Below are 19,071 nucleotides of genomic sequence, written 5' to 3'. Positions count from 1 at the left end.
ATAGAGGGCTCACTCTATAAGCTGGCGTCGCGTACGGGTACGAAGTCGTAATGTAGGTCGATGTGTCAGGATTCGAAAATGAATACAAAGTGCATTATTCGTAAGTCACGAATGTCAACCATAATGTAGCATTTGAGTGAGGACATGTGGACCGTCAGACTATTTGAGTGAGGACATGTGGACCGTCAGACTATTTCGATCAACATCAAGCAGGTAAGCAATAGGTTAGCCGAGCGGCCTCCATGGGTCCGTCCACGGTCCACCCACCGAAGATTTGATGATTCATTGTGGGGGCGGGGGGGGGGGGGGGGGGGGGGATTAGGGGGGCCGGGGGGGGGGGGGGTACCGGGTGTTTTATTTGTTTATTTATTGCAATCTTTAACGAGGGTAGTCCATTTCAGTTTAAGAAAACTGCTTTCCAAAGGAGCCCTCATATTTAAATCACATGGAAATAAAATTAGACAAACTTATTATAGAAAATAGAATTACAAAAGTAGATGTCGAGCGCAATTTGAGCCCCCCGCGCAAAGTTAAACTTGCGCGGCTGCGCGCACAAGTTTAAACTTGTGTGCGGGACTCCAGAAGCACGCAAATATCACTGCGCCATTTTAATTTGCATGCGCAAGTTTAAACTTGCGCAAAGGCGATCGCAATTTGAGAACCTTGCGGGCGGGATTTTCATTGATGAAGAAAAAAATGTTCAAAACACGAGTGCGTGGAGAAATAATGGAATAACTGAATGAACAAAGAAATAAATAAAAAGGGGAATTCAATTAGCGTCAATGAAAAGAAACATTGAGATTTAACATTAGTGCTTATCAGAGAAGTTTTTTTAGGGGGCGGGGGAGAGGGGAGGGAACCGGGCAAGCAATCACTAGCAGCGATTGCTTGGAAAGTGTACTGAACGGTTGTTCAATAATGGAGACCAGCTTCAAATTTTTTGCTTTGTAAACCTAATTAGCATTTTATTTATACTCTTGAATGTAAATAAAAAATCGTAATTTCCTTGGTGTAACCCGCTGTTAACGTACAAAGAATGATTATGATCCCTTCAATTGTTCAAGTTTTGACGTTATAGTAATCATTACATTATTTTTAAAATGCTTTAAATTGCATTACATGTACTCTACAATTAGAAAAGCGCTTATTCTGAAAAAAATACTAATTAATTTAGCAATTAATAAATTGGACGGTACAGTAATTCATATTGTTTTTAGAAATACTTGCATAACATTTCGAGCGATGTGTACACTTCAAAAATGCATAATTAAAAAAAATAAATAATGAACGCATTACTAATTTAATTAATTAATTAAACAATTATTTTATTGCAGGCTCAAAAATTCATACTAATGTTTACAACTTAAAACGCTATGCATATAAAATGGTAATCCTTAACTCCCTAGGCCTTTTTGCTAGGATGTAGCCTCAATCCTGCAAAATCCTCCAATTGGCCCCATGGAAAAATAGCATATAGCCTCAATCCTGCAAATTCCTCCGTTATTTCTTGAATATGGTCCATGGAGGGGTGACCACTGCCTGAATCCTGCAAAATCCTCCGGCTATGACTGTCAGTAGGCTGAGGCAGAGGCAGTGACATCCTGGAGCAGTACGGAGGTTGTCAAGTATAATCAAGGACTAAATTTATGCACGGATGAGCATAAACAACACAAGGTCCGGCCTAAGACCTTGACACAGTACGTACTCCGAAATCAGCAACACACTTTTGCCATGTAACCTCAATCCTGCAAATTCCTTCAATTTGCAAAAAGGATTTTGGAGGATTCAGGGCGGTTAGGGTTCTTAATTATTTTAAAAAGTAAATAAATTTGCAAATGATTTAATTAATGAATTTAATTCATTAATTTAATTAATTAATTCGACTTAATGAATAAATATGTTGTTTATTAAACGAAAATCCTAATGAGCCATAAACAATATAAATAGACATCCTGATACAAAGTGCATAAACTGTTCGCATTAACAACCCCATCTCTGAACCTCTACACAGTCAACATCGTTAGCATAATACCGTTAATAAAATGTTTCAAAAAAAGGCATTAAGGCATTGTCTTCCGAGTCCCGAAGCTCAGTGATGCTATTAAATCGGAGGGAAAAAATCTGCTTTAAAAATAATGTTACATATCTGCTTGAGTATATCGGGGAAAAAAAATAGTTTAGCGGCTCTGTATGCGTGGCCGGGAAATCTATGCAGTGCGCAAGTTTAAACTCGCGTTCTTAATTTTTTTAAAAATAACTTAGCCTTGTTGGCTTTAGGAAAATATATTTCCTGAGCTTTCCAAACATATTTTCTTTCTTTTTCCTTTTTTTTTTTTTCAATGCCAATATAGGCCTACACTTTTCGTAATTTCAAGATTATTTTCAATATCCTATTTTGGACCTTTATACAAAGGCCTATATTTACATAAATAGATTTTATACATATTTACCTATTAAATGTAGATCCCAATGATGTTGTTATTGATAATCGCAATCAACAGAGACAGTTTTTAAGATATCGGATTTTAAAACTTATGACCAAAAAAAGTTCCAAAATATTATAAAAAAATATGTCTTTTCAGTGTAGAAACTCTTATCTATGACATCGTAACTATAATACTGACGATATTGGGAGACCAAAAAAAGTCACCTTTCAGGCATATTTTCGACTTCTGCAGGCCCGGAAGCATCTGCCTGCATTTGTACTTAGTAATTAGCTGTAAAATGCCGATGTTTTTAATTTTTTGCCTGAATTCTAGGTAAAGCCTTTAATTTCCTCATTTTTTTCGGCTGTTGGTTAAAGTTTGTGCATCAAAGGATATGATCCCAGTGAAAGTATGTCATTTTTTAGGATGCACGCCCTGCAAAATGTAACCCAAATGCGAGTGCGCAGAAATAGGAGCGCGTAGCTTTAGGTCTGACGATACAGTATGACTATGAGTAAAAAACTAACTAATGAGTGGAGAGAGCATTAAAACCACTTATCGCACATTCATGCAAAATAATCTGCAAAGTAAAAAAGAATATATATAGATATCTAAAATAAAATAAAAAGATATGAAAATCGTAATTTCTACCCCAAGAAATTGTTCAAAAATTACTAAAAAGGTGTCAAAACATTGAGAGAATTCTGCTTTAGGTTGACAATGTCATTTTTTTGAAATAAAAAAAAATTTGATTCTATTTTGATCCAAACAAAACAGGGGCCCCACACTACACGATCGCCAAATTTTCTGTCAGACTCATTATTTTTCAAACATTCTGTCAATTTTAACCGAAATTTGCCTAAAACGGTCACCCTGGTGTTTGGGGTGGAAGGGTGTTGAGGAGGTGGGCTCGGAACAGTTAAAGCAGCAATTGTGAATTTAAAAATTACAAAAAACCTTCAAAGTAGTATCAGGCCTACTTAAAAATAGAATAAGGTGTTTCACGGTAATAAGTCCAAAGCCACAGATTACTGCAAAAAAAAAAAAACTTTACTTCAATAAAAAGTTGAATTTGATCAAAAATATAACAGCAAAGAGAACAAAACAAATTATAATATTTTCACAGCGTGGATTTGATCCCGGGACTTTTGGCCTGGTAATCAAACGTTTAGCCAATCAAGCTACCAAAGGAAAAGCCTTGCTCGGAAGGGCAGTTAGAAATGTGAAATAGATTCTCTTTTTTGTGTTTGTGTGTGCAATGCCTTAACAATAGCAATTGAAAATTTCATTACATTTGCTGCAATGGTAGCCACTAATATTTCTGAATAATAAGTCTTCAAGTGCTTGGTACATGTTCCTCTTAACCCAATAGGAGTTCATTTCTTCATCTGCCGCTGAACTTCCAGTGCAGTTTTCTGAGCAGTTCACAGACAGCAGAGGTATTGAGACCATTCATCTTTGCAGTCCATCCTGATTTCTTTGGCCAGCATCCCAAGGAACGAGTAAGTCACTCAGTGACATTCACTGAATCTTCATGTAGGTTCAAGACTCTGTGCATCTGTTTAACCTCCAATAGAAATGCAAAGCATTAGTCTTGTTGAAGGATAGAGACAGTGCCAAGGAGTCGTTTTATGAGAGCCTTTTTCCCACGGCAGCGTGAAAATGTGCCGTGGGCCTGTGCTCGCTATGTTGGTGGTTTTGTGGGTGGGTGGGTTGGTGAACAGTTTACTCGGCCCATTTTGTCGGGGTATATTACACTGTTTCTATGCCATGTGTGTATCACAGCTTTGCAAGTGACTTTATTTGGAAAAGCTGTTCTGATGCCCACGCGTCTAATTTGCATATTAGATCACGCCCAATTACATTGCAAAAGTTGCAGTGGTACAGTTCAGTACAATGAGTGACAAGTTTTTAAAAAAGTACAAATTACTCTGTTTTATTGACTTTGGGACATCACTATGTAAATTGTCACCAGAAGTAATAGTCATGAAGGATTGTTTTTGCATAGTTTCACGACACAATTTTTGGCGTAAAGGGTGCAAATGCACATTTTAACTGTCACACTCTTCATGCAACTTTTTACTGGCGGAGTCCGACGCAGTTTCGATTAATTTAATACTAAATTATTCGAAAATGGACAGCCCTACTGCGTGAACACAAGGTGCTGTAAGCAATGCATTCAAATGTCCCTCCCAGTTGTCCTCCACAACTCTCCCTCTGTAACCGTTGAGGGAGTACTTGTGCAATGAGTCTATAGAGATCGTCAATAATTCTGATCTTGATTTTCTACTTGAAGGCTGTGAATGAGCATTCTCTGAAGCAGCTGTATGCACACCTGGAGACTATCCGAGATGAATCGGCACGGGTGACACCCAAGGATCTGACGTTCTACCTGCGCAACAGCCGAAGAGAACGGTCCTCCCAGCAAGGTAAAACACAGGCTGGTTCCTACTTGGTGTGAACACGAACACGCACTCTTGTTTTACTATACTCCAAAGGACAATGCTTTGTGTTTTCCTTTGTCCGTGTAATATAACACTCTCCCATAGACTAAGCACACAAACCTACTACACAGGACCATTTTGAACAAAAGACCCAACTCCCGAGGACTGAAAGGATCTGTTGTTCCCTTTGTGTGTCTGTCCTTGGGGGGTTATGTAGAACAAGTACCCTAGCTCACACTTCCCAGTATCAAATGGAGTTAAACAAGGCTGTGTCCTTGCACCAACGCTCTTCAGTGTCGTGTTTGCTAGCATGCTCCTTGATGCTTTCCGTGACATCAACATCGGCGTGAAGATGAGATTCAGGACTGATGGTAAACTCTTCAATCTGAGAAGACTTCAAGCAAAAACAAAGGTATTCGATGAATTAGTTCGTGAACTCCTATATGCCGATGACTGTGCTCTTGTCGCCCACACCCAGGAAGACTTACAACTCATCATGGACTGCTTCGCAACAGCTTGCTCACGCTTTGGACTTTCAATCAATCTGAAAAAGACAGAAGTGATGTTTCAACCTGCTCCAAGTAAGCCATATGTTCCACCCGTTATCACCATTGGAGATCACATCCTTCATTCTGTTGACAAGTTTACATACTTGGGCAGCACCCTGTCAAGAGAGGTCCACATAAACCAGGAAATCACAAATAGGATATCCAAAGCCAGCTCAGCTTTCGGAAGATTTCGTGAGCGTCTGTGGAATAGGAGAGGCATAAGCTTGAAAACAAAGCTGCGTGTGTATCAAGCTGCAGTCCTGACTTCCCTGCTGTATGCCTGTGAAACTTGGACAACCTACAGCCGCCACATCAGAAAGCTGAACCTCTTCCACCTTTCCTGCATGCGTAAGATCTTGCGCATCAGATGGCAAGACAAGGTCCCAGACACTGAAGTCCTCAAGCGAGCGGAATTGCCCAGTGTAGGTGCTTTGATCATGAGAGCTCAACTTCGCTGGTCAGGTCATGTAGTACGCATGCCTGATGATCGACTCCCCAAAAAGATCTTCTACGGTGAACTAACAACAGGCAAAAGATCGGCTGGTGGTCAATTCAAGAGATACAAGGATTGCCTTAAAGCAACCATGAAGCAATGCAACTTCAATGTGAGTAGCTGGGAAGAACATGCCCATGATCGAACGGCATGGAGAAGATTATCACACGAAGGTGCATCAAGCTTCGAAGCCCGTCGCATCAGGGAGGCTGAGCTGAAACGACAGCAACAAAAATCTCGTCAGCTAGATGCTTCCCTACGTGTCCACCCCCACCCCCAACCTAGTGTGTCCAGTGTAGGACTGTAGCTTCCTGGCTAGAATTGGACTTATTAGCCATCTGCGAACACACAACACCAACTAGTATGGAGATGTTGGCTGTCATATTCGAATTTCGAAGGACGAACTATATATTTATGACATCATGGCAACTTATCGTGCTGCAGATCTGCAAAAGTTGAATACATTTCAACTCTGGCGAATTTCGCAGCAAGTTTTTCCAGATGTCAAAATGTTTCGCAATTTGCATGAACCGTATGACAATGAACCGGCCTGTAATTTGGGAAACAAGTGATTGTTGTCATTTCAACATTAGACATCGCCGAAATGTATATGAATTATTGTGTATGATTATTCCAAATGGCCAATTGTTTTCAAAAAGGTATGTGGAATAATAATATGAACAGTACCTAACACTTTTTGATATAATTTTGTCTGATGTTGTGCAGTGTGCAATAAGCCAAATCGAACTTTTGTCCGCGCATGTGCCAACTTGCCCCAACAACGCATTTTTTGGTTGTAATCAAAACATGTCATGAAAATCTAGTCCAATAGATATCTAGCTCATCATCACGAGGGTTTCTTTATCTAAAATTCTGTTCTGCAATTCATTGATGACAGAAATCTTCTATGGGGGGGGGGGGACCCAAAACCCAAAAATGTCAATTGTATTTTTCCAAAAAGCCTCTGTTTATTCATCAAGGTAGCAGAAATATTACAACCATCAGTACACCGTTTTATATTCTGATATTTTGCATTTTCTTGCATTCGTAAAAGGCAACATGTTCCCATATTAAAGTTTCCACCGAAACTATGTACAGTTTATCTTCTCCAGTGAAATTTCTTCCAATCTGCTAACTTAAAAGATTGATTCGGTCAGGATGTCATAGGTATAGAAACTTTCCTGAATCTTAAAATCAACCACTTTTTAGGAAAACCATGGGAAATATCTTGTACTACAGCATTCAAAGGGCATTCTCTCTCTCTCTTGAGTCATCCAATGCCTTGAGGCGTTGGTAGAGTATTCACAAAGTCCGTTCGCCAGCATACTCTGTCCCTCATTGCCGACAGTAGCTTGTTTCCCTCGAGCTCAGTGTCAAAGGGCATTAAAGCTATAGTCCATCATTTGCAGCCATCCGAAAAGTAACTGGCGTAATTATTGTTGAAAAACATACTTGGTTGAAAGATAGTAAGGGGACTAAACGCCCTGTGAAATTATTCTTTCTGGCAAGCTGTCATTTTGAAGTAATCAACAAAAGAAGGCCTTTCCAATGGTGCATCTTAAGACGCACCGTAGGAAAATTTAAATTAGTAGTTTGTTTTGTTATTCGGCGAAGCGCGCGCAAGCATTGGCATGACGCACCCGCGCGTGCGGTTGCTATAATTCGTCGGATCAGTGCGCGACATCGCGTATAGCTACAATCGGCATAGTGAGAACGTGTCTCGGACACTGAATTCAGGCCCTAGAATGCTGTTTTTCTCGGAATATACAGTGGAAGCTGAGCTGTAACTTCATTAGGTTAGTTGTTCAGTATCCTTCATTAGATTTTGAACACTTTTGTTGCTTCAAACAAACAAAATGCACAAATTACAAATGATGGACTATATCTTAAAGCCCCCTAAATGTTGGTATCTTTCTCAATCATGTAAAATCTTTCACAATCCCAGACTTTGCCTTGCATGCTTATAACCAGGGTGTTCAACACAAGCTCGGTCTAACTTTTTGTTCACATAGGTCACTCTGTCTTCCGGTCAGTCACAGTCAGCCTGCTGAACAGAGACATCTACACCACAGTCAACAACCTCCTAGAGACATGCAGCCTGCCCACCAACAACCTGCAAGAGATCTCAGCCAGTCGACCCCTTCCCTTCCCCAGACCCATAGAGTGGCACCACTCCTACTATGCCTACACCGGCAAGACCGACCCGTATGCAGAGGTGAAAGCCAAACGCCAGCCAGCTAAAGATTCTTTAAGGTGGGATTTCATTTTTCTGATTTATACCAGACATGCCTTTATAAAACCCTCCCTCTTTGGCAGGCAGTTTTCAGCTGTGCCATCACAGCAGTCAAAACCAATCAAGTGTTTTGAACAGTTAAGAATTCCCTTGTTACTTTGATGTTGCCATGCTTTGACTGGAGGTGATTGATATGCTAGCTGTGCCTACCGGTTTTGATGGAATTTGACCAGTCACAGTGTTTACATGATTGTGATCTGACTGGCTTTTTTTACTAGCCTGTATTCAAATGCATAGCAAGGGAAGTGGAAGAAACTTGTGAGTGTTTAAGGCTTTAAAGGTTTGAATGGGGGGGGGGGGAATGTGGGCTCAGTTTTATGGGCACTTTCTGCTAAAGTCGAGTTCATTCTTTAAAGATTTTTACCAAAGTTTCTTAAACTCTGTCATATAGAATCTCCTTTTTTTCTCAACAACTTTTGAATTTTTTTCATCCTTTAGAAACTGGTTGAGGACAAATGTCCCAATAGCTAGGAGAAATCTTGAGTCCAGTCTCCCAATCCGGCAGGAGACAGAGCGTCTCAATGACAGTCTTAAGGAGCAACTGGGCCTGGAGGAGTTGAGATGGATGTCCCGATGGGATGTCAACACATTCAGGGCCTGCCTGAGGTCCATGGCTAAGCTGCGGCAGGGACACTCCCAAATAATGGACAATTTAAGAGGTGTGTATGGGTTTTTTTACCACGTTTGAGAGCCCCATGGACGGGACACGCCGCGTGTGCCTGCTGGTTCCCGTGCATATAACACGAAGTACGTATTTCTAATTCTAAATGCACACAAAGCCATAGCATCTTCACGGCGGTGCATCTCCCGATGGGCTCCATAGTCTGGTTCCCACACCAAAAGATCTATTGCTGATGAATCTAAGATCTGTCAGAAACAAAAGTCAGAATCTTTTGGTCGGGGAACCAAACTATGGTCTCCCCCAACTCTCCCTCTCCAGATTATGGGGTCGAGTACCCGTAACCAACTTTACATCTTACTGAATAACTTCTCAGATAATAAAAAAGGAAGGTTTTGAATGCCATTTGTGGGGAACTTTCACAATGAAAAACCAAAACACATTTTAGTTTATGTGCATTTTAAAATTGAAAGTCCTTGGACCGCCATCCAGTAGTGTCCCTATTTCAGGCTTTCAAATGTTGGCACACCATGTTTGCTCTTGGTGTGATCCCTAGTTACATGAAATTCTATAGGTTATACTGTCTGAAAGGCCCCACCATTCATATCCAATTAGTTGAGTATGTATATGAGGGACCCCCGTGCACCCCCTCCCCCCCCCCCCCCCAAACTAACTTTCACCAATTTGTTTGGTTGCCTTTTAGGGTCCTAAAACACTTTGTGGATGTTAACAGTAAAAAAAACCTGATGCGAAGGAGATATCCAAGATGGCGGCAAAATTGGTAAAAACGGGAAAAAAGACATATATCAGCCAAATAATGTGATAAAAGCATAAATAAAATGGTTAGTTATTGTTTTAGACCCTCAAAAACTCATTTCTGGTATCCGTTTTGTGCTATCATGCTTCAAATTTAAGATGGCGGCAAATTTGGCGGCCAATATGGCCGCCATATTGGGAAAAAAAATGGAAAAAGTCATATATATGCCTAATAGTATGATAAAATCATAAATAAAATTGTAAAATATGATTTTGACCTTCTCAAATTCATTTCAGGTATCTCTTTTTTGCTATCATGCTTCAAATTCATGATGATGGCCAAGATGGTGGCCAATATGGCCGCCAAAATGGTAAACAAAATTGGAAAAAAGTCATATATCAGCCATAAAATGTGATAAAAGCATCAATAAAATTGTTAGTTATATATTTTTTACCCTTGGAAAATCACTGATTTCTGTTATCTGTTTTTGCTATCAGGCTTAAAATCCAAAATGGAGGCCAATATGGCCGATTTGAAGAGGATTAAACTAATCGGCCGAGCTACCGGCTGGCCTGTACTTAAACCGGCCAGTGATGGAAGCCCGGCCTTACTACCGTCACTTAGACCACCATCTTCAATTTGAAACATGTTTGCAAGTAAGACAAATCCAGATATGCAATGCAGTCTCAAGTACATCATCTCAACTTTCACTGATATATCTTTTACATCTATGGCCAATATATGGCTATTCTCAAATTTGACCATTTTTGGCAGCCATATTGGCAGCCATATTGGCAGCCATCTTAAACTTGGTTCATGGTAGCAAAACTAAAGAATGCTTAAATGAATTTGTAAAGGTCAACAGCATGTTTCTTTATTTAAATGTATGCAGTTATTATATTATTTGGCGAATATATATCATTTTTCTCACATTTGACCGCTTTTGGAGGCCATGTTTGCGGCCATCCTGGCCGCCATTTTGAATTTGAAGCATAATAGCCAAAAATGGGACACCAGAAATGAATGTGCGAGGGTAAAAAACATAACTAACAATTTTATTGATGCTTTTATCACACTATTTGGCTGATAGATGATTTTTTTCCATTTGTTTTACCATTTTGGCGGCCATATTGACCGCCATCTTAGCCGCCATCATGCATTTGAAGCATGATAGCAAAAAAAGTGATACCAGAAATGAAATTGTGAGGGTCCAAAACATACAACTAACAATTTCACTTATGATTTTATGATATTATTAGGCTGATATATGATTTTGTCCATTTTTTACCAATACGGCGGCCATTTTGGCCACTAAATGCTGCCATCTTGAATTTGAAGCATGATAGCAAAACACAGATACCAGAAATGAGTTTTCGAGGGTCTAAAACATATAACTAACCATTTTATTTATGCTTTTATCACATAATTTGGCTAATAAATGCCTTTTTTCCAGTTTTTACCATTTTTGCGGCCATATTGGTGGCCATCTTGGAAATCTCCTTTGCATTGGATTTTTTTTACTGTTAACATCAAAAATGTGTTTTAGGACCCTAAAAGGCACCCAAACAAATTGGTGAAAGTTAGTTCGGGGGGGGGGGGGGGGGGGGGGTGCACGGGGGTCCCCCATACATACTCCCCTAAATGACTCGCTTACTTTCCCAGCATTTCTTTAAAAGCTTTCTTTGATTTGATTAAAGCACTGGTTCAAAAATACACAGGCTAATTTTGACGATAAATCTAAATGCTTTTTCAGGAAAGAGACTAGTGTTTGGAAGCTTGACTGGTGTATCAAGAGAGGGTCATGTGATGCTGAGCAATAAAAATGTGGAACAGCAGTGGCTTGCAGTGAGTATATCCAAACCAATTCAGTCATTAAAGGCAGATTCGATCAAGGACCAATGGTTAACTAGTGGTTGGTTCGTGAAATAGCTAGCGCTTGTGCATTGTAGTTGAAGTGCGAACGACTCTAGCCGAACTATTGTCATGTCAACGATCGTGAGAAAATGGCGCTTGCACATCTACTGAATATTTTTTCAACACCTGATGTTTCTGTGGGTTTTTTTTCACAAATAATAGTGATTGTGTAGTTTAGGACACCTTACAAAACACCATTGTTATTTGCACAGTGGTGGCAAAAGTGACACAACTGTAAAGTAATATGGATAAACTATGCAATAAAAATGAAATTTAGCACTCTCGTTTTTCCGCCATTTTTGTTGATAGTTGGTCCCCTCTGAACCATGCTATGAAAAATTGCAATAGACAAACGGCTATAAATTGTGGCGTAACTAGCTGTGTTAGGCTGGTGGTAAATAGTTGACTGGACTAGTCCAACCATTGTCCAATGATTGTCAACTAGCTTGGTTAGAGTTAGTTGAATTGTGGTTCACTAGATGGTCCTTGATCGAACTTGCCAAAACTTGAACTGTTTGGACTCTGTGCAAAAGTGCCCCCTCAAGGGTTAAAAAGAGAGAGTCGAATGTTTTGCTGCAAATAGTTTGGTTGGTAGTTTGGATTCAAACCAGCTAGCCCACCCCGGCAAGCTCGGTGTTCGAGTGGTAAGACGTCTGCACTTGTAAGTGCAAGGTTGTAGGTTCTAGGCCGACTGGAGTAAACTTGTGAACTTCTTCTCACAAGCCCTCAGGACAACACTGAGTACACAGTGTTTATAAAATATGTCGGTGAAGGACAAAAACCAGTATTGAATGTACATCTCCTCGATGCAAATTCCATCCTGTAAATAATGTAATATTTGTATTTGTAGGTAACAGGTACGTAGGATTATTTGCTTTTTGTGCATTTTTGTCAGTTGAAGCAATAAATGTGCTCAAAATCTTAAGCAGGGTGCACAGTGCAGTTTCAGTTCAGTGGCTACTGTACACTTTGACAATGTTTGAGAAAACAGAGGAAATGTATACAAAATTGTTTGGGTTGTGTATTAATTCCATTTGTTTAAAATGAAGAAGTGTGCCCGCGGGCACACTTTTTTAAAACCACCTTCAATGATTGTTTTCTTCTGAATGACACCATTTCAAGCGGAATAATGTCACAGGGTATTTGGCACCATTCTTATCTTTACTCTGAGCAAATTTTCTCATTAAATCGGTAGGTCCATTTCTGGGTAATCACCAGTGTTCCTACATGTACGTGCCTTTAAACTGGCTCATCTGTGATATTGTTTTTTGGCAGTTCCTGAGCAGCCTGCCCCAGCAGATGAAAATCCTGGACCACCTGTCCGTAGCAGAGCGACAGCTCTCGGATTTCCTAGGGGGCAGCCTGAGGCTGTCCAGGCACTGCTGTCGTAATCTCATGCCGGCCCAGACCTACCTGGCATTGCTCCACAAGATGAGCGGCGGGCTCCAGCGGTACCGTCGGACGGTGGAAGGCGAGCGTGACTGCCAAAGAATATCCAGAGGACTCCTGGCCGATGTGGAAATTAATGTTGTCGGGTAAGCGGATAATTTCCTAACCTTGGATAAGTGGCTGACTGAATTCATCGTTTTCCATCTCTAAACTCTGAGGAAGGGGAACTGGTTATGCATAATTCATCGCGTTTTACATACTGGCAAACAGGTTGCACCGCGCTCCTTCCATACGGGCGAACAGGTATTACAATTGTGCTCCCTGTTTGCCGGTAAGAAAAAACGCGATGCCACCCATTCGCCAGTATGGAAAAAAACGCGACAAATTTCCATTTATGTACAAGAAAAGTACATGGGTCATTCCAGACTAAAGAGGTACAAAAGTGTGACATGGAATTGGGAAATGAAGCAGGAAAATAATATCAAGTTGTTTGTCCTGTTTTCCCCTTGTACATTCCCACCCCATTGGCTCCCATGTACACAGAGCGAGACGTCATTAGGTCTTAGGTCTATTCAAAACTTGCAGAGTCATATTTTGGATTGCGCCCGAAATCAGCATCCGGGACATGTTCTCATTCAGCCCATTGCAGCTGTGCAATGTCAAGCATTGAACCGACGAACAACAGCAACCGCACGCACGTGTGCGTCATGTCGATTATTGTTTTCTTCAAAAATGACAGCATGCCAGAAAGAATAATTTCACATGGAGTTTATTGCAATTACTATCTTTAAACCAAGGTTTTCAACAATAATGTAGTCAGTTACTTTTTGGATAGCTGCAAATGATCTACTGTGCCTTTAAGAGTATATCTTCATGACATGAGAAGTGTTTCAAAATCAACACTGTTAGCACCTGTAGTTCATTATATTAAATTATAGTTATTACCCAATAAAGCCATGAAACCATACAGCGCTGGGATGGCTTTGGCAAGACAAGGAGTATCAAGCAGGGCAGTTTGGTATTAACCATCTGGATATTTACTTACATTTTTATGCCCCGCGGCGAAGCCGAAGGGGCATACTGTTTCCGCCTTGTCCTTCCATGGGTGGGTGGGTGTGTGGGTGTGTGTGTGTGTCCGGACAAATCTTGTCAGCGCGATAACTTGAGAAATACTTAACAAATGAACTTCAAATTTGGTTTGTAGATTGTTCTTGGTAATTCTAAGAAGCCTATCGCATTTGGGGCCGAAAGGTCAAGGGTCAAGGTCACAGTGACTCAAAACAAAAGAAATTGTGGATTGTTCATTAATTCATATAAAACCTACAGAAAACACTAATGATGTCAATGAACGTTCAATGTGACCCAAGTACATGTACATGTACATCTAAGTTGATGTTAAAAGAGTGGTGTTATGTCATGGGAACAGTCACGGTTGCGGGGCATTTGTGTTTTGGAACACACCAGACTTGTTATGTGATATATTGTCTCCTTGTTCCACTGTAGTGATTCTGGTCGGATGTACGTGTCTTCTAGAGGTGCACTCCATGTGACCGCATCCAGCCAGCCACCAGAGCTCATCAACTTCCTCCTGGACAATGGATTCCGGGTCAAAGATATCAGGAGGCACCATCAGAGGTGACTCCATAATTTATTCTGTTTTCTCATCGCCCTTATGGAACAATCCGTCTCACCGGTAATGGTGTCGACTGCTCTGTTGAATTTCAGTTGACTTAGCAAGTTTTGTGGTCGAGTAGTGACTAGTCCTACACTAGAAAGCAGGAGGTCGTCATGGTTGTAGGATCAAGAAATGCCTTTCTGAGGTACTGCCCTCAATATAAGCATATGTCCCGTCTCAACCCCTTGAGATTCCATTTTAATGTTTCACAAGCTCGAGTACACCTGAAGCCTTCTTAGGACAAAATTACCACAAAAATATTTTGCGGCCCGCGCGGGGTCAAAGGTCAAAGTTTGTTCTCCTTGACGTCATGCTGAACTTTCACATTTTTCATTTTCTTTCATTTGAGGACTAGATAAATAATTTTATTATTAGCTTTAATTTAAGATAAAAATTGGTTTTGTCCGGCATTTCTAACTGGAGATACAGTTGTCCAAAGTTATAGTGAACAATTGCAAGGTCAAAAGCTCAACGACCTGAAACTCACTAACCGCACGACCCAAAACACTCAAATTTTGGGTTTTGGAGGTTTTTTTGTACTGATTCTCCAAAAGCTTGGTGCATCTAGTCAGAATTTAAACTTTACCAAGCAGAAAAATCAGTACAACTTCCTTGGACCCACAACAACAATTCGTTACTTTTTATGACAATTCATTACTGCCTCACGTTACTTCTCCTAAAAAAAACCATATCACACCAGTTTTACAAAATGGGATGTTGTGGTTGGTGCTGCTGACTTTCTACAAACTTTTTTTTGGTTCACTTTGTATGTATAGCTCTTAAAATGACTGCTGTGATGTGGGATATGTCATTTTTCCTTTTGCTATATCATGCCAATAAGTCATAAAGATCAAGCTTGTAACTTACTATGCAAGAAGTGCATTAAATCACCGTGGTGTAATCTTTGATAATTGCAAGCTTTTCTGCCGAACATGAGATCGAGTGGTTGCGGGTCTCTTTTTTTGCAAGACGTGTGGGCAGGACGTACGTGTGCATGCAAGGCATAGGTAATATGGCAGTGTCTATGAGGTAAATTATATGCAACACAGTGTATGTGAAGTAATGTATATGCAAAGAAGCACAGATATTAATGCCCCTCTCACACCAATCCAAGACCAGTGCGAGGTCACTTCGGAAATGCAATTTTTTCAACAGTATCCGTGGTCTCCGGTTTTTTGTCCGTTTTTTGATGCAAGCAGGTTTTTATTTCGTGGTACCCGTTTTCACTTCGTGAGTGATCCGTGGCCACCTCGGAAACACCATGGGACCAACCCGTGCTCATGTCCGTTTCCTGGAATTCACGGACTGCACGCCGGCGACATCTCATGGCCATCCCGATTGCATCCCGTGATGACTTTGGCGCCAGCTCGAGACTACTACGTGGTTTCAGTGGTGACTACGGCGCCAGCTCAAGATTACTACGTGTAGTCCGTGAGCACTTCGTGGCCAACTCGTGGACACTTCGTAGTACCATCGAGTACTGCGTAATGAAAACAGCTGTAAAACAGGCCAACAATCAATCCGGAGCCATCCCGTAAAATCCGATGTAACTTCAGCCCAACCTCGAGAACACTACGAGAGTACTTCGAATAAGCCGTATTGAACCCGTTTTCAATTCGGCAATAAATTTCCGAAGTGCACACGTTTAAGTTTTTCAACATATCCACAAACTTTTTGGGTGATCCGTGGAGCATCCGTGAGAATTGGCCCATGGAAGGAATCGACACGTCTTTAATTTGTGGTTAGTTAGTGGCAACCCGTGAGATCCGATTCCATTTCGTGGTTACTTCGATTTTTAAACTTTTGCGCCCACGGACACCTCAAAGTGGCCACAAAATGGCTTCACGTATTGGTGTGAGAGGGGTCTAAGATAACCGTTATTTTTATGGACTGGATACGTGGCCATTGCAGTATCGAAAACACGATACAACAAATACCTTTTGAAATGAACATCACAGCATGACATCACAGGTTGATATTAGGTACATGTATTAGATAAACAAGGGTGTATCTGTTCTTCTCTCTAGATATCTCCTGGAAGAGATTGCTGCCATCCAGGCCTGCGTGGAAGAACTGGACCTGACCGCGTTGACTAAAGACGACTCAGTGACGGCCGAAGAAATGGTGTCCTGCTGCAAGAGACTCACAGAGAATCCCTTGGAGCTGGGCGTGTCCTTACGGGATGCCAGCATACGCGTGGGTCACGTCTACATGGTGCTATGGGGTGGGGAGCTATGCATACCCTGGAACTGGAAGGATTGACCCTGGGGAGAGGGGGGGAGTTGGAGTGTTAAAACAGACTGTCCATCCATTTTACTGACTGCCATAATTTGTAACCAAAAGCCTGCCAGTGTGGACAGTGTGATGTTACAAAATGTTGCAAAAACAATTTTGTCGTAGGGAGGGGGAGGGGTGTGTGTGTGTGCAAATATTTTATTGATATTCTCAGGTCAGCTTTTGAAACCTCTCTTGGGGGGGGGGGCATTAAACCAACCCACCCACCTCTCTCGCTACACCACCAATAGCATCTGAAAATCAGTCACCATAAGAATGCCCTCCAGTTTAAAGCAGGATAAATACAATTTGAGGTCTGCGTTGTAAAGAGTACAACTATGAAGACGTTTGTTGAAACACCGTGTCAGAAAAGGATGAAAAAGAAAACAGAACGAGAGACGTATCTTCACATTTCTCACACATCTCTCTCTCTTTTTACCTGCAAAGATGGAAAGAACTTATGTTACAGAATGTCTGGATGCTTTTGGTTTTCATCTGGCATAATATGGGGGGGGGGGAGGGAAATGGGAAAATGTATATGTATTCAAAGGCCAACAGCACCACACCTACTTGAACATGTATAAATTTTGAATAAATAATGTCTCTTTTAAATGGTTGTCAAATTATATATTAAAGACTTTACTAAGGTTTGTTTGATATACAAGTCAAAGTGTGCTAAACATTTAAGCATCTAAGGGAATAAATATGTGCTTGACTGGTTTAAAACAAGTATGTTTTGGATCGGGCCATTATCCGCAACCAGGCACCTAGCTGGTTTTAAACGTACTCGTTTAATACCGGCCAAGCATAAATTTATTCCCATTCATAAATACCTTTCGATCATATCTAGTCGAAACAAGTCAACATTTTGATTTTGTTCAACAATTTTACCTCGTGTTTTATAAAACACCCCTCTGGCCATGTCCTTTTATGGAGACTGGCGCGCACACGGCGCGTACTGTAAGATACGGCGCGTACTGTAAGACGTGGCGCAGAACACAGCAGTGCAAGAATAGAGTGTTAAAAACCAGTTGTTGTTTTATCAGCAGTTTAAAACTACCCACGTGACGGGCTCTCAACCAACAGGAATGGGTAAACTGTCTTAGGTATTTATGAATACAGGTTTGCATCTGTTCAAAATGTTAACTTGACTGCTTTGTGTTTTCTGTAAGAGGCTCAGATATGCACTTTTTATTGTTTATACACTTTATAACAAGTTTTTCTACAAAGCAGCTGCTGACAGAATTTCATCTCATATTAATATAAAGAGAATAGAGGCCAGTATAAAAAAAGACATTATACTACAATAGAAGTATTTAAAGCCAGAGTCCATCATTGCAGCTATCCAAAAAGTAACTGGCGTAATTATTGTTGAAAAACATACTTGGTTGAAAGATAGTAAGGGGACTAAACTCTCTGTGAAATTATTCTTTCTAGCAAGCTGTCATTTTGAAGAAATCACCAAAAGAAGACCTTTCCAACGGTGCTTCTAGAAGCACCGTAAAAAAATTCAAATTAGTAGTTCGTTTTGTTATTCGGCGATGAGCGTGCAAGCATTGGCACGACGCACGCGCGCGCGGTTGCTATAATTCGTCGGATCAGTGCGCAACATGGCGTAGCTGCAATCGGCTCAGTGAGAACGTGTCTCGGACGCTGAATTCAGGCCCAATTCAAAACATGATTCACCACTTTTTGATTTGAATTGAGATCCTAGAATGTTGTTTTTCTCAAAATATACAGCTAAAGGACTGAAAGGATCTATTGTTTTCCCTTTGTGTGTCTGTCCTCGGGGGTGATGTAGAACACGATCTGATACACCGTGCCCACTGGAGACATGCACACAATAGGGAACAGAAGATTGTATACATCTCCACAGGGCAATTTCTATAGATGAATACGTCTCCACAAGGTTTTCACGAAATAGATATAATTGGATTTTACTCAAAAACCAGGAATTTCCAAGGTATGTTGATCCGTCGCAAATGGTGGAGTTTTAGAAAAGGGATATTAAGTCTGAATTTCAGCCAAGGAAATTAATTCTGGTTAAAATAAGAGCAGTTTGAAACTACTTTCAAACTTGAAAACTTAAATACACAAGAACAAAGAAATGTCTCCACAAGGATACAAATTTCAGTATGAACGTACACACGCACCTGATGGTGTTGAACATACAGTTGTTATTTTCCTACAAAGATGGCCGTCTATGAATTGAAAGGGGTCTATAAACCTTGTTTGAAGT

At 40.7% G+C, this 19,071-nt stretch overlaps 1 protein-coding gene across 3 annotated transcripts; it reads left to right on the top strand.

The window, feature by feature from the left end:
• LOC119744710 (T-cell activation inhibitor, mitochondrial-like) lies at positions 1-17,691 on the top strand. Of its 3 annotated transcripts, none has more exons than XR_005273587.1 (10): positions 1-213; positions 3,799-3,928; positions 4,723-4,855; positions 7,924-8,164; positions 8,643-8,863; positions 11,334-11,425; positions 12,770-13,029; positions 14,387-14,518; positions 16,586-17,446; positions 17,480-17,691. XR_005273587.1 is itself a non-coding variant. In XM_038220795.1 (10 exons), exons 2-10 carry the CDS (start codon positions 176-178, stop codon positions 16,818-16,820), a joined length of 1,482 nt encoding a protein of 493 aa, XP_038076723.1. In that variant the 5' UTR covers positions 1-141; positions 173-175; the 3' UTR covers positions 16,821-17,691. The 3 variants fall into 3 exon arrangements, 2 of the variants coding, with proteins under 2 accessions (XP_038076723.1, XP_038076716.1); XM_038220795.1 differs by having other exon boundaries at positions 1-141; positions 173-213; positions 16,586-17,691; XM_038220788.1 differs by having other exon boundaries at positions 1-144; positions 176-213; positions 16,586-17,691.
• Positions 17,692-19,071: the final 1,380 nt, after the last annotated feature.

This window comes from Patiria miniata, unplaced genomic scaffold (genome assembly GCF_015706575.1).
Source record: "Patiria miniata isolate m_02_andy unplaced genomic scaffold, ASM1570657v1 HiC_scaffold_12, whole genome shotgun sequence".
Lineage (NCBI taxonomy): Eukaryota > Metazoa > Echinodermata > Asteroidea > Valvatida > Asterinidae > Patiria > Patiria miniata.
The sequence above is the reverse complement of the archived record's forward strand: the minus strand, read 5'-3'. Positions and strand labels throughout refer to the sequence as shown.